At 45.8% G+C, this 15,892-nt stretch overlaps 1 protein-coding gene across 3 annotated transcripts in view; it reads left to right on the top strand.

The window, feature by feature from the left end:
- The window catches only part of RMND5A (required for meiotic nuclear division 5 homolog A), a 58,135-nt gene that overhangs the window by 21,674 nt on the left and 20,569 nt on the right, over nucleotides 1–15,892 (top strand). For all 3 annotated transcript variants that reach the window (XM_008254149.4, XM_002709647.5, XM_017340241.3), the window contains exons 3-4: nucleotides 10,412–10,546; nucleotides 12,655–12,755. In XM_008254149.4, the coding sequence (XP_008252371.1) occupies nucleotides 10,412–10,546; nucleotides 12,655–12,755 (236 nt within the window). The remainder of the gene's footprint in view (nucleotides 1–10,411; nucleotides 10,547–12,654; nucleotides 12,756–15,892) is intronic.

Genomic DNA, 15,892 nt, shown 5'->3' with positions numbered 1-15,892 from the left:
AGAAATTATCTTAATGAGTAGCATTGCAAGGTTAGGCTTGAGGCTGTGGAAGTCAGAACTCTGCGTCTAAGAACACAGCGTTCTCTGGTAGGTGCTGTATGATTGGACTGTGAGTAGCAGGGGTCTGCGGACTTGGGTTGGTAGCCAGTGGCTTACAGAAGCCAGTGGCCCTTGACTGAGCTCTCAGTGGGATGGTGGCAAGACTTTGACTCTGCAAAAGAGGTCGGGAGGTGTTGGCAGCTGCAGCGTGCTGGCCTCCTTGTTGGATCAGTGACGGCAGTCGCCAGCAAAGGCTGGGAAGACAGTGAGTGTTCTGAAGTAGCTTTGAGGTCATGAAGCCTGTTTGGCAACTCCCGGGAAGTGGGCATGGCCTCAGGCTATCTGGGGTTATTGCATTGGAAGTCTTCAGTTGTTACCCGAAGTAGCTGTTGCTGTGTGTTCACTTAAGAACCAGGGCAATGGAGATGGCCTTGACGCTGGGTGAGGATGTCTCAGTTTGCCTAGGGCCATAAATGGGAGTGTTGAAGAGGCTTCAGATTTTCGTTGTTGAAAGTGAATGAGGTGTTCTGGTGATTCTCACGGCTCAAAGCCGGGAGAGAACCCTAGTGGGTTCCTGGGGTTACCCACCAGACCGTGAAGTTGCCGTCCGCAATTCTGATGGCATCTGAGTGGCAGAACCTTAGGTGCCATGCCGGTGGGAAAGCTAACGCTTCCAAGGTAGTCAGAGAAGAGTGCCCGGGAAGAGATGGCAGGTGCCTGCCCTAAGTGGGAACCGGCTCAGCCATAGCTCAGTGTGTTCCAGGATGGAGAACAGCTAGGCACGTGGTCCACCAGCTTAGCGCTCTGTCACTGGTAGAGAAGCTGTGTTTTCCCGTCACCTGCTGTGTCTGTGTCCTGTCGCTGCCGAGCAGGTCTCCTGCAGGCCCGGCAGGTCTTTGCAGATACATCCACTCAGAAGGGTGGTAGGTATTTGACTTCCTTTGAGGCGAACCGTTTTGATGTACTTGGTGCCAAAAAATGGAAATAGCTCTTTCAGAATAGATATCCAGGGATACATTTTTGCTGACTGATTTGCATTTTGGCTTTATTATTGGGGAGGATGTGTTTGAGGTGGATGGTCCTGATTACATATTTCAATTAGCTCCTTCCTCTTTTGAAGGCATTTTGTTTTTCATGAGCATATTCAAATAATTCTTTTAAAATTTCTTTCAAGAATTGTTTTATGTTCCTATGAAAGTAGTTTATGTTCTATGTGACCTGGATTCTGGATTCTTCTCACATACCATCCCAACGAGTATTTGTTAGACTGTACTCCAGAGCCACAGAGGAACACCTGGGTCTTCCAGCCCGGTTCTCTAGCATCTTTCCACACACTTCCTCCTGAGAGTTTTGGCATCTACTTGGTCTCATCTGAAGAGGCAGCTCTTTCCCCACTAGAACCACCTGGATATTGTGAATGGATTCCCGTGTTGTTGTTGGGCTTTGTCACCTGAGACTCCACTGACTTGTCAAGTCCCCAGCTGTCATCGTCATGTGACTCGGATAAACTTGTGCAGGCTCCGGGCAGCCTGTTGTAAAAGCCGAGTGGACTCTTGTGAGTGAGTGGTGAGCAAGCAGGGTGGAGCTGGAGCTCTTGTGGCCCAGGCTTTTAAGCGCCACACCAGACCGACCTGCCTGGGAACCTGGAATGCCATCCAGCAGCCTGCGAGCAGCATTTTAGGGACATGTGCTCCCTCCCTCACAAGATGGGGGCAATCAGAGAGCCTTCATTAGCAGGCTGGTTTTGAGTTAAGAAATTTGGGTAAATTTTTGACATGCTAAATGATAATCATCCCTTTAATTCATTTAATCTTCATGTATTTTCAGGTTCTCTAGCTATGACTTCTCTAAAAATGTAAACAGAAAAGAGGTTTCTGGTGGTAGTAACCAAGGCATTTTCTGGCTTATAATTACTGTGAATATAAAAAGTTGAAGAAATCTGCTTTAATAAGTTGGCATTTTCAAATGCTCATAGTATGATTCCTATTGAAAATAAATAATACCAGCCATTGGATTCTGTGGAAAAATTTTTTTTTAGTGTAAAGAAATTCTGCGTTGGGCTGCTTTTAATTTCCTGTCCCATTTTTAGAAAATCTGGAATTCTGATTTAGGACGTTTTATTCAATGTTTTACATTTTCTTTGGCTTTTTTTTTTAATTTATAGGAAAAGTCGATAAAAATAATCACTGCTTTACTTTCAGAGGTGTGTATATATGTGTTGAAATAACTAGTACTAAGATTGTGAATTGTCTAAAATCTGCCATAGTACAGTTAAAATATAAAAACACAGTTTTTATGGTGTTTACGATTGCAGTCTTGTTTGATCATATAAAGTGCTTATTGTACACATATGCCTGGGAAGATTCCACAACATAAAATAAGCTTGTGTAGGGTAACCGCTGCTTATCATAAAGGAACAATTGCTGTGCTCTTCATTAATCTAAGGTTTGTAGAGTGATGCCCTAGATTTGACTGAGAATATGGGTAAGATTCAGAGTGACAGAGCAGTCAGCTGTGATTCTCCACAGGGCTAGGAAGAGAGGCTGTAAAACAGCACCTGGGAATGTGCTTGACTCGTGTTAAACACTCACAAGGGATTGACTTGGTTAGAGTGCCTGGCCCTGCTGGGAGGAGGGGAAGATGGAGTTGGGAGGAGGTAAATGATGGAAGGCCTACGGGAAGTGGAGTGAATCATGAAGGAGCTGAAGATGGCTTGACCATGAGTGGTCTGGAGTAGGGAGATAATAGCGGTCACTTAGAGTTGGCCGTGTTCCAGATACTGAACCAAATGCTTCATGTACTTGTATCCCATAATACAGATGTGTTGTTCTTACATTCCAGATGAGGAAACTAAGACTCAAAGGTATTCAGTAATGTCCAGGTATATACCTGGAAGTGATGGGTCAGGGTTGGGGAAAAGTTTTCACCCAAGGGTGTGCTCTGTGCTGTACTAGGGAATCATGAGAGCGTTGTACATCTGGTGATGTTGAAGGGGGGAAATAATGGTTAACGTTGTTTTTAAACTACTTTGTCTGAAATGATTTTCTGCCACTAGATGGAGCATCTAGATTGGCAGGGTGAAATGCTGACTGTCAGAGTGAATGGAATAATGGTATAAACCAGGAAATGCCGAGTGTTTTAAGATAGTAGGTGGACAGTCTGGAACTGCCTTTTACGTAGGTATGACTGGGATGTAAGAGAAGATAAAAATAGCAGTGGGCGGTGAGTTCTTATGTTCAGCCTTAAATAGTAGTGGGTAAAGTTACGTACTAGCTCCAAAATTCTATCATTGTGTAATAGATAACGTCTTATAGCATTATATAAGCATTAAGGAAGACGGAGAATTAAAAAGACTAGAAAATTCACTCTGATTAAGAATAAAAAGAAGTAAGCTGAGGTCTGAAATATAAGCATAATTTGATACATATCATAGGTAGAATTTCTGGAATTAACAAAATGGAACAATTGATACATTTATAAAGAAAATATTGATACCATGCCAAGAGTAATGTGTTTCCTAAAAATAAAATAGTTGGAAAGCTGTGCCTCATTCGCTGCCCCAGTTACTGGAGAACAGATCAAGAAGATGCAGGAGGCAGTGTATCTGCACTTGTGCGAGGCATTTAGTGAAATGCGTTGCCGAGGTCGGGAGGGAGGATGTTGCTCTGAAAGTCATGGGGTTTGAAGAGGAGCTGCCATCCGCTGCTTGCCTTGTGCACCGGGGTGGACCTGACTCACCTGACCCAGCCAGGCTTGGCCTCAGTGGTTTGCTGCAGGTGGGTGTCCCGAAGACCTCCCCAGGACCTTTCTTGTCGGCACTCTCAGGGAAGGAGGGGCTGGGAATATGTGAGCCTGAGAGCAATTCGTAGCCTTGGAAGAGTGCTTTGGCGTGGGAAACAGGTGCTGATAGAGGCCCAGTTACCCTCCTGCCTGCCCCTTTCTTTGAGTCCTACTTGCTTAGGCAAGAAAGGTTTCTGGGGCTGGCGCTGTGGCGCAGTGGGTTAAAGCCCTGGCCTTGGGCGCTGGTTCTAGTCCCGGCTGCTCCTCTTCTGATCCAGCTCTCTGCTATGGCCTGGGAAAGCAGGTAGATGGCCCCTGCACCCACGTGGGAGATCTGGAAGAAGCTCCTGGCTCCTGCCTTTGGATCGGCGCAGCTCCGGCTGTTGTGGCCATCTGGGGAGTGAGCCAGTGGATGGAAGACCTCTCTCTCTGTCTCTACCTCTCTCTGTAACTCTGTCTTTCAAATAAACAAAATAAATCTTTACAAAAAATAAAGGTTTCCGTTGATAGAACGAGAGCCTTGGCTCATGAACAACTGGATGCTCTGTGGCTTCGCTCTCTGGGCGTCAGCCCCTGTGAGCCGGTATTGCTTCTGCCCTTTCAGGCTGGAGATCATTTACAAACAAAAGTTAAACTCTGCCTTCGCGGCCATCTGTCACATTGCATCGTTAGTTCTAAGTTACAGACCTGTGTTTTTCTTATTTCTTGTGTTCTGAGCAGAATGCAGCTGCATCGTTTAGCTGCTGCAGGTAGTGATTTGATGAGTTACAATCTGGGCCACAGGAAAGCCTGGGGCCTTTGCAGTCTGGTGTCCACGGTCTCGCTGCACGTGAATGTGGTACAGACCCCATTTGCTGTGTCTGGAAGTGGAAGTACTGTGCTTGGTCTAACATCCCAGGCAGGTTGGGTTAAGAGGAACAAAAGGGCATTATACGCATTAAGCCTTGCTGGCCAGCCCGGTCTGTGATTGTATTTAAATGCTTTTAAGTTAATGAGCTTATCACCAATATCTAATATGCTTTTTCATATCTGTTGATATTTTCCAATGATTCTTTTAAATATGAGAAGACTGGTGGCACGACCTGGCCTTCTGCTGAGTTATTGGGAAGGTTTGCTGTCGGATAGGTACCAGTAGGGGTTTTCACATGTGAAAACTGAGGTTAAGTAACGTACCTGAGGTCACAGAGCTAGAAAACAAGCGGAAGAGCTGGGATGAAAACCCAGATTTGGGGCGGGTGTTAAGCATTTAAGTCGCTAATTGTAATTGTATGCCCGTGGTCCATATCTGAGTGCCTATGTTTGAGTCCACTTCTGGTTCCAGCTTCCTGCCAAGGCACAACCTGGGAGGCAGTGGGAGATGGTTTGAGTAGTTGGGTCCTGCCACCCATATGGGAGACGAGTTCCTGGCTCCTGGCTTCTGCCAGATACTGTTGTGGGCGTTTGGGTGAAAGCTCACTCACTGTCTGTCTGTCTGTCTAACTCGGAACAGCAGCAGCCTCAGACTCTAAGACTCAGAGGAACTCTCCCGTACTGAAGTTTCTGGAAAGAATTGATCTCTTGTACCCTCAGGGCACCCACCACATATAAATCTCTCCTTTGTATCCAGAATCATAACAGAGATGTTTGTCATCTTTGGGAGTTAATTAAAAAAAACAGTCACGCAAACTTCTGTGATCTGTTCTGATAAGGCGGCATCACAGGCAGCAGGCTGACCACAGCCAAACTGGGTAAAGTGATAGTGAGGAAGGCGAATGACAGATGGCTGGAGTGTGGAGCATCTTCCGGATCTGGGCGTGTTCCTTTCCTTTGTTTATAAAGTAAGGGCCGTCACTGTGAACCTACCTTCCCCCTATCTTGGAAACCCAAAGTAGAGGTGCAAATATTGTACAGTAGAGGATATGGAATATCTAAAAAGGTAGCCCCAGTATGTAAAATGCACCTCCAGAGTGCTGAATGTGTTGCCAGCCCACAGTTTGCTAGGCTGTCTGGAATCTGCGTAAATAGGGATCATCTCCTCGCAGGACACACGCCTCATCAGCTGCTTTACCGGGATTACCAAGTTCTTCCCTGAAGGGTCTAGACTAAGTTACAGTCCTACCAGACACATTCAGCACTTCCTGTTTCCTCATTTCTCAACCTATAGCGCAGGTATCAACAGACGTTAAATTTTTGAAAAGTTAATCAAATGGATGTGCAATAGTATCTACTTGTATTAATTTTGCCTTTACAATCATTTTTTTATTATTTGAGTGGCAGAAGGAGAGCTGTCATCCACGGATTCACTCCCCCAATCCCCACAATGGCTGGGGCTGGGCCAGAACCCAGGGATGTAGTAGTCCAGGTCTTCTACATGGATGGCAGGAGCCCAGTCACTTGAGCCATCACTCCCACCTCCCCCACCAGGTCCTGTGTTGGAGGCTGGAGTCAGGAGCTGGAACCAGGAATGAAACCCAGGCATGCCAATATGAGACATAACTGCTAGACTAAATCCTTGCTCCCAATTTTGTGTTCCTTTGATCATGTTTGAGATTGAGCATCTCTTCGCGTTTGACCACAAGGATTTCCCCCTTTGTGAATTTTATGCTCTTCTTTCATTTTTTTTTTTCTATTCAGTTGTCTTATTGAGAGGAGATTGTTTTCAGACCTGAGTATTAAGCTTTTGTGGGTTGTGTGTGAGTAGCTCGATTCTACCATCTGATGGGAACCAGGATCCACGTCAACTTACCCTGTTAGGTTTCCTTTGCAGTCTGCCTCACTGCTAAACCAGATTTACTGCATGCTTGTCAGGGGATTTGTTCCCGGTAGATGCAACAATAATGCATTGTTAGGTTCATGCACCAATTTTCCTTCAAAGTAGAGGGAAAGTTTGGGGGAAAAAAAAGGTTAATACTAGAGAATTGGCACCTTAAAAATAAAAGAGAGTTTTACCACGTTGTTACCACTGTCTGCTCAGTAATTGAAATTGCATAAAATCTGTTTGAGAAGTGGGTTGAGTTTTGGTGGTGAACAGCGAAAGCCAGCCCTGCAAGTTTGGCTGACTTGAGAGCCTGTTCTTGATCCAGTTAGGGTGGGCCATGTAGGTCTCAGTTTCAAAACGAAATTGTGTTGAAGTTATTGACTTCTCTGCCTCAGCTTCCAAATTTAGTGTTTTCCAGCTTGTTCCTTCCAAACCAGAACATCCTCTCCAGACAGACACACCCTTGAATGCCTTGAACGTGTGCTTTTTTTGCTTTTGGTTCTTGTCTGGGTCCTTCCTTCCCGTCTCAAAGCATTGGGCCAGGCTTTGCCTTAAACACGTGAAAGGACAAAGTGCGGTAACACAAGATGCTAATTATAGACAGGTATTTCTCTTCACCCCGTCCTCACAGTGCTGCGGATTTTTTGGGCGGCCATGCAAATGAGTTGGTTGCCTAGCAACAGAAGCTGGACCTGATTCCAGCGCTGATGCAACATTGAGTAAGAACCTGCAGTTTTAGCCGGAGGAGTGTGACCCTATAATCTGTTTTAATTTTCATTACTTGGAACTAGAAAACATACTATGGGTGAAAGTCGTTTACTTACCTTCCTCAGTGAGTTTAAACTGGAAAGTTAGCATGATGCAAGGAAACTCAGAAAATTTCATCTGGTGCATTTCTCATTCATGCTGATTCTCCAAGAATAGCACATAAGTTATCAAGTTTGAATACAGAGATTCTGACCTTAAGGGTTTTAGGTTTTCTTGAGTCATATGATGGTGACGTTCATAAGCCTTAAGGAAACAAGGCTAAGGGAAGGACATCATTACAGAACTTTGTAACAGACCCATGGAAATTGTTTAAATGGTGGACTATTTTTAAAGTTTTCTAGGTGATCCATGTTCACTTTTGTTATATAAAGGAAAGAATTCAGGCAATTCTTTTGTGTGAGCAGGTACTGTCTGGTATGGTAACCGTTAAAATTCTGATTGAAGATACACTGCTGAGTCTGTTTTAGTGCGGGCTGTCCTTGGAGCTGACCCTCGTGCCATGCAGATTTGTTTCATTTCTTTGCTGAGGACCATGCCTGAAAGATTTGTTGGAATTTGATGAGGTTTGGGAATAAATATTCAAGTGCGTGTTAGAAACCTGAAGGTTTAATTTGGATTGAATTAGGTTAGTGAGGGGTTGTCTTAATTACTCTCGGTGATTCTGGCTGATAGTTATTGGCAGGTCACAGGGTTTGTAATCAATTCTGGGATCTGCAGATACCCCCACCTTTAGTCTTTTGAATGGCTTTTGGGGTTTAAAATATGGGAGAACATAGTAACATCAGTTGCTCTTACCTCTAGTCAAGTCCAGAGAGGAAAAACATAGTCCCCCTCTCAATGTTTGAGTTGTCACAGACAGCATAAGGATAGATGAGCTGTTGGAAAATTAACTCTCAGCAGGCAGAACCTCATCCAAGCAGTTGTGGTTCTTCCGGGCCAGGGATCGATCTGTCTGTTGTATATGTGCGTGGGTGCTGTAGCCTCTAGGTGCTTGGTATTATTTCCATTCTCTAGGCTAAATACTAAGCCACGAAAGATGTCCGTAAAAAGAAAATGAATAAAATTAAAATGACAGTAATCTTGGTGTTTTGGTTTTGTCCAAGTGATTCCAAATTTTATTGTGTGCGTTCAGCTATCGGCTACGGCTTCATGTTTGCAAACAGAGGAGATAGCTCTTTCCGGGGCAGCGTGGTGTTCTGCCCTGTGCTGACTGTCAGGAGTGGTCGTGTGCAGTTGTTGTTGTGGTCACTTGCCACCCGTTCTGGGTACGCGCTGTAGAACAATCCAGCTGTGATTTCGGTTCAATCTAAATACCCTGCCCAAGTTTGTGTGCCTTCAGGAAGGGTGCCGGAGGCTTCTCGGAGGGCAGTGGCTTTGAAAGACGAGGGGGAGTGGGAGGGGAAGTGGGTAGGAGAAGGCTGGCAGAGGTGCAGTAGGTCGCCCTTGATGTTTCAGGTTTCCTGCCTCGTTTTCTTCTGTCTGAAGAGCCTGGCAGTTGTGCGGAGCGGGACAGCCAGCGACAAATGCAGCCTTCCCTCCTCTGGGAGCGTCTTCATTCATCTGCCTTCCTGAAGGGAACTTTCCCTGAGAGCAGAATTTCTTTGGGGACTTGATGGATGTTTTGTCACTCCTTTCTGGCCTCTACAATCATTTGAATTATAGTTCCCATAAAAGTAGCACCTTGGCTGCTTGCAAAACTTGCTTTGGCTTTGGCTTTTAGGAGTGCTTTTGAGGTGTTCTTTGAGGTTTTGTTTTTTTTTGTTTGTTTGTTTGGTTTTTTTTTTTTTTTTTTTTTGTAGTTCACTGAACTTCTTGAATCTCAAGTTTATATCTTTTGCCAAACTTGGGAAATGCTTTTCAAATTATTTTTCCGTACCAGTCTGTATCCTCTTCTTTGATACAAATATTAGGTCTTTTCTTATTTTCTTACAGTCCCAGAGGCTGTCATTAAATCTTTTCTGTTCAATTTTTATTTATCTTCACTGATTGTTTTTCTGCTAACACCTGCGTTCTGTTGTCTGTCTATATAATAATTTTTAAAGAATTTTTGGCTCGTGTATCTTCTATTTTTTGCTGAATCTTTCTATCTTTCAAAGGTGCTTGCCCTTATTCTTGGAACATTTTTATAAGAATTACTCTAACTCTTTTGATTACTCTAAATCTTTTGTAATCTTTGATTACAGTATTGGCATCCTCTTGGTGTCAATGATTTTTGCCCCCAGTTAAGATTTTTCTTGTTACTTTGTATGCAGAATAACTGTGTGTGTATCCAGGACATACTGAATATTACAACACTGTGGGTCTTGCTTAAATTCTGTGGAGAAAGCTGATACTTTTGTTTCACAGATTCTACCTGGGTAGGCTCAGGCCGCATGCTCTGATCAGTCTTCCCTGGGTTGAGGTTCAATGTTAAGTTTCATTTTCAAAACCATTGTAGCTATGCAAATTTTGTCCTGTGTTTGTAGCCATTCTGGGGCCTGGGAACTGGGTCTGTCCCCAGCTCAGTCTGTAGTATACTGTTTAGAGTCAGACCCACGGGTACATAGTAGCTGGCGAGCCCAGGAGTAAACGCACCAGCCCCGTGAGTGCCTGGCCGTCCCTGCAGTCCTGACCTCACTGCTGCGTTGTTTGAATGGACCATGGATTATTTACGGGCGTGTGTGTTCTCCCTGTTACAGACCGTGCTGCAGGGAGTATGCTTGTACAGTCATACTGTGTTCTTCCAAGACTGTCGATATAGTGTGTCTAGAACTCAGTCTGTTCACTTGAGTTCAGTGGAATCACAGAGATTCTTATTAAATCAGTATGTTTTTCCAAAATATTCTCCAAAAAGACACCTGTTTCCTCTTCAGAAAGGGTGACAAGGGTGAACAGTGCGAAGGTTCCGTCGTATGACAGAAGGGGATGAGATGCTTACCAGGAACACCTGAGAGTAAAATGGACAGGGAGAAGGTTCCGTGCCCTGGGTCTGCAGACAGAAGGGGATGAGGTGCTTACCAGGAACCCTGAGAGTGAAATGAGGCGCATGCTTTCTGTTGGGTGAGGTGAAAAGCATCCATTCATGACTCCTTTTCTTTCTTTTCCCAGAACTTTGACTCTGACATTAGCAGTGTGGGAATAGATGGCTGCTGGCAGGCAGACAGCCAGAGGCTTCTCAATGAGGTGATGGTGGAGCACTTCTTCCGCCAAGGGATGCTGGACGTGGCGGAGGAGCTCTGCCAGGTAAGTGTGGCTGCTGGGAGGATATGGGGCAGAAACACAGCTCCCTGCAGTGCGCGGTATTTGCCGAGTGGGATTTTCATGTCTGCTAGCTACAGATAGTGGTTTTTTTGTTTTTTGTTTGTTTGTTTTTTTTTTTTTTTTTTTTTTAAGATTGATTTATTTATTTGAAAGGCAGAGTGGCAGAGGCAGGGGTTGGGGAGGTCTTCATCTCCTGGTTCACTCCCAGATGGCCACAATGGCCAGAGCTGGCCTATTTGAAGCCAGGAACCAGGTGCTTCTTCCAGGTCTCCCGCCTGAGTGCAGGGGCCCAAGCACTTGGCCATCTTCTGCTGCTTTTCCAGGCTGTAGCAGAGAGCTGGATCCGAAGTGGAGCAGCCCAGACTTGAACTGGCACCATATGGGGTGCTGGCACTGCAGGCGGCAGCTTTACCTGCCACGCCACAGCACCGGCCCCTACAGAGAGAGTCTTAATATTTTAATTACCAGGGATGACCTCAGTTTACTAGGAAATCTTTTTCTTTCTTTTTTTTTTTTTAAGTGAAAACTTGTTAACTGAATTGTTTCCTTGTTTCTGGCTGACAAAGTGGATCCCAGTTCATGAATCAGGAACATCAGAAGTGGTCCTGCCTTCTCCATCTCTTTGGATAGGGAAGGTTGATGTAGCGGAGGAGAGGGACAGAAACGTTAGCATCTTTTCTTCTGATCTAGCCCAGCTCAAAGAATTTTGTCGATCAAGTACATTTCAGACCTAATGTTCACTTCAGGTGAGCAGCATACGGCTGTCATTTCGACTAGACCTGAGCTGCGGGGTCTCACAGCTTCCCAGTGCCATGCAGTGGACAGTAGCAGCGGCTGTGTACTCGGCGTTTACCGTAAGCCCGTATTTGTCACGCAGCCTCATACAGTAGAGGTTATCATTCCTCCTGCACAGGTGGGACGTCTAACTTGCCCAACGCCACAGAGGTTCTCTGATCCGTGGGTCTCTAACCTAAGCTAAGCCACTGTGTGCTGTTGCTCTTTCTGTCTAGGAAAATGAAGGACTAAAAGGATTGAATGATGTAAGGCCAGTCTATAAGCTGAACCTCTCTCTAATCTAAGCCTTCCCATTTTATTTTTAAAAGTATTTATTTATTTGAGAGGCAGAGAGACCACAGATACAGGGAGAGGGCTCCCATCCAGCTAGGAGCTGGGACTCAATTGAGGTCTCCCCTGTGGGTGGCAGGAACCCAGTCATTGGGGCTGGGATTCAAACCCACGTCTACACTGCTAGGCTAGTAGCCTGCCCCAGTCTTTCCTAATTTAGAGAATTAAGATAACAAGGGCTTAAACAAAAATGAAACTACTTTTTCTTGAATAGAAGTAGGTAGTAGGGTGTCTGTAGCCCGTGTGGCAGCTGTGCTCTGGGAAGCCGTTAGGAACCTACACTGCTTATGGTACTGCTCTGTCTTAGGGACCCCTGTCCTCATGGTCCAGAAGAGCAGCCAGAGCTCTAGCCACACCTTTGTATCCCAGGCAGGGCCAACAATCGCACATTTGTATCTCATTGGCCTTACATACCCAGTTTTATTCCATGTGTTCATGTGCCCAGCTGAAATGTGGAACAGGGCAGAGTGACTTTGGGCCAGTCTTGTCTCTGCCACGGCAGAACATGTTGGATGGAAGCTGTCTTAATATTCCACCCTATAGTTTACAATTAAGAATATACTTTTTGGGGCTGGTGCTGTGGCACAGTGGGTTAAAGCCCTGGCCTGAAGCACTGGCATCCCATATGGGCACTGGTTCTAGTCCCGGCTGCTCCTCTTCCGAACCCACTCTCTGCTACAGCCTGGGAAAGCAGTAGAAGATGGCCCAAATGCTTGGGCCCCTGCACCTGCATGGAAGACCTGGAAGAGGCTCCTTGCTCCTGGCTTCAGACCGGTGCAGCTCCAGCCGTTGTGGCCATCTGGGGATTGAACTAGTGGATGGAAGACCTCTCTCTGTCTCTGCCTTTCTCTGTAACTTTCAAATAAATTAAATAATCTTTTTTTTTTTTTTAAGAATATACTTTGGTCACTGTGTCTTTACCCTGATATCTTCTAACGAAAGTCCTGCTTTGTTTTGTTTTCCAGGAATCTGGTCTTTCAGTAGACCCAAGTCAAAAAGAACCATTTGTGGAGTTAAATCGAATATTAGAAGCATTAAAAGTCAGAGTGCTGAGGCCTGCTTTGGAGTGAGTCACTGCGTTTGTTTTCTTGTGGGGACTGCGAGGAAACTCTGTGAGAGAAGCGAATTGAAAACACATTAGAGAGTTTTAGGTTTATCTCACCTAGGGTAGACTTACAGCAGTCGAGGGAGAAATGTATCCTTAGTGTAGTGAACGGTTTGGGGGGGTGTGCGTGGTGGGAGAAAATGGAGCTCATTTCCCTTATCATTTGGTCTGAATTCCCGTGAGAGAAATGGGTTTCCTGCACCCAGGCTTTCCCACCGCGCTCTGTGTGGGCCCAGCAGCCTTGGAGCCGAAGCACTGCTGTGCAGGCGGTGCCTGCTCGACGGCGGAGCTTCTGCAGGGTGCTGTCTGTGCCAGCCTTCCTGGAGACGACGTCAGTGCTTCCTGGGACTAAGTGGTGCCCGGGAAGACAGCAAGTACCATCAGGAAGGTGCTCTGTTCTTAGTTACTGTGCATCTGGATTCCCTGTGAACTTGTCACTGCTGTCCGTGAACTGAGCGAGCAGAAATACTGCCCTAGAGCAGGCAGGGTCGGCACATTGTCCTAAAAGGCCAAATGGTAAATGTGTTAGCCTTTGTAGGCCACATAAAGTCTTTGTCACACATTCTGCCGTGTTTTATTTTATGATCTTTTCAAAATGTGAAAAAACCATTCGTGGCCATCTGTTGTGCAGAACTGGCTGCGAGCTGCATTTGGCCTGCACCGTGGTGTGCCGACCCAGTTGTGTTTGTAATCAATAGCTCGCAAAATAAAGGGAAGAAACTGGAGGATAGAAGCAATGGTACGTGAGGTCGTGGCTTTTAAGATCCTGATATGTTTAAAACTGGAAGGATTTGAGATAATTATTACCAGGAAAAAAAAATTGAGACTATTTATGTTGGTTTTTATAAGATGCACAGTTTTCCCTCGACCCATGTAGTTCTCCATAGGTAGTTTTTTGTTTCTGACCATTTCTCTGTTCATTTGTGTAGTTCTAAAACCAGCCCAGTAAACAGGTAGAGAGAAATGGCTGTGTAAATTTGTAAAACATAAAATTCCTGCATGAATTATAAATATGTGGTGCGTACTTTGTATTTACAGCTAGCTTTCACTGAAACTGTACCCTTATGTGTGTTGCTTTTGTGTATAGTTCATGGGTTTTGTTTTTTAAGCAGATTTTAGATTGTGACACACCTGAAATATAAATTGAGCAAGGCCGGCACCGCGGCTCACTAGGCTAATCCTCCGCCTGCGGCGCTGGCACACCGGGTTCTAGTCCCGGTCGGGGCGCCGGATTCTGTCCCGGTTGCCCCTCTTCCAGGCCAGCTCTCTGCTGTGGCCAGGGAGTGCAGTGGAGGATGGCCCAGGTGCTTGGGCCCTGCACCCCATGGGAGACCAGGAGAAGCACCTGACTCCTGGCTTCAGATCAGCACAGCGCACCGGCCGTTGCGGAAATTTGGGGAGTGAACCAACGGAAGGAAGACCTTTCTCTCTCTCTCTCTCTCTGTCCACTCTGCCTGTCAAAAAAAAAAAAAAAAAAAAAAAAAAAAAAAGATAAATTGAGCCAAGTACTTTCCAACACCTTTTAAAACAAAATACAGTATCTTTATAGAGAGTGAGGATGCCTAAATATTAAAGTGTAGCCGGTTTCCCAGTTGTCCTGTAGGGATGAAAGGAAATAATATTTGGGTTGTTTTTCAAGGTAATGTTCACTGACTCATTAATTTCTTGGGTTTTTCATCAAACTTTCACTGTGGACAGTAACTGTGCTTGTGTATCTGCGCTGCCCCAGCCATCAAAGTACTCACAACTTTCCTTTTGGAAAAGAATAAAGAAGAAAATAATTTTTAAAAGAATTAAGAATTCTTTTCTTAATTAAGAATTCTTTTCTTTATTTAAAAGAATAGAGAAGAAAAAAAATTTTAAAGATTCATTTATTTGAAAGAGAGAGATCTTCCACCCGGGTTCACGTTTCAAGTGGGCCAGGCTGAAGTCAGGGCTCAGGAACTCCATCCAGGTCACCCACGTGGGTGACAGGAATTGTAGTACTTACAGCGCCATCTGCTGACTGCCAGGCACATTAGCAGGAAGCTGGATCAAAGGTGGAGTCGCTGGGACTTGAACTGGCACCCCAGCGTGGGATGTGGGTGTCCCAGGCAACAGCTTGACCTGCTCTGCCACAATGCCAGCCCCGTGTTGGGGTGAGGGGGAGGAGGATTAGGACCCTTTAAACCTTGTGATTTTTCTGTAAGGTAGAAGTTTCTTGTTGATAATCACAGCATATAAATCAGCTATTTCTGTTTTTTCTATCATTTGTAACCTCAAGACAGTCTGGGCAGCGGGAGGGGTCATCCCATGCACTCCATGGCAACAGTGGGAATTCCTATACAGTACAATGTTCCCATTTCACTCTCCTGGGCGCATTCCCATGTTCAGTGTCAGCATGGGGAGCGTAGTGGTGATTCTAGCCGGGGCCTCTGGAGAGTCTTACACGCCACGCCGGCTCAGTCCTCATAATGGCCCCACAAGGTCAGAACTCGCTTTACGGAGGAGGGATTGGAGCCTGAGAGAAGGATGTGGAGCCAGAAGATGACGTGAGAGACTGTTGACTCAGCTCGGTAATCCCACGGTGAAGATATGCATTCAGCGTTGTATAACCCTGTGCTTCCTGTTCATGTCACCAGGGAGTCCTTGTGTCAGCTTCCCCCGCCTTGCCCCCACCATTCACACCTATTAAAGCAAAATTGAAGTTCTTCAGAACTTGGAAAATGTTCAGTGGAAGTCGCCTTTCAACGACTCAAACACTTTTGCAGTTCTTGCCCACTACTGGTGGATGCAAGCAAATGTTTCATGGGCTAGATAGAGAAAACTCGTTTTGTTCCACTTACAGCAAAGTTGGAAGATAGGGAACACCGGCTTGGGGGATTCTGGTTCCTCTCGCAAGCCCACGCTGGGGAGAAGACTCATGTCGCCTCCTGCGAGGGCAAAGAGGAGGGAGAGGGCCTGCAGCAGCTCCTGCAGGCAGCTGCGGTGTCCGGAGGTGGAGGCCAAGGCCGGCCAGCGGCGCTGACCAGCCGGCAAGGGCTCGCCGAGAAAGACGCCTGGACAGTGTTGGCTGTTCAGGTCCAGCCGTGGAAAGAAGGCGCAAGAGAAGAGTCACG

Source organism: Oryctolagus cuniculus, chromosome 2 (genome assembly GCF_964237555.1).
Source record: "Oryctolagus cuniculus chromosome 2, mOryCun1.1, whole genome shotgun sequence".
Taxonomy (NCBI): domain Eukaryota; kingdom Metazoa; phylum Chordata; class Mammalia; order Lagomorpha; family Leporidae; genus Oryctolagus; species Oryctolagus cuniculus.
This window is presented reverse-complemented; position numbering and strand designations above follow the sequence as displayed.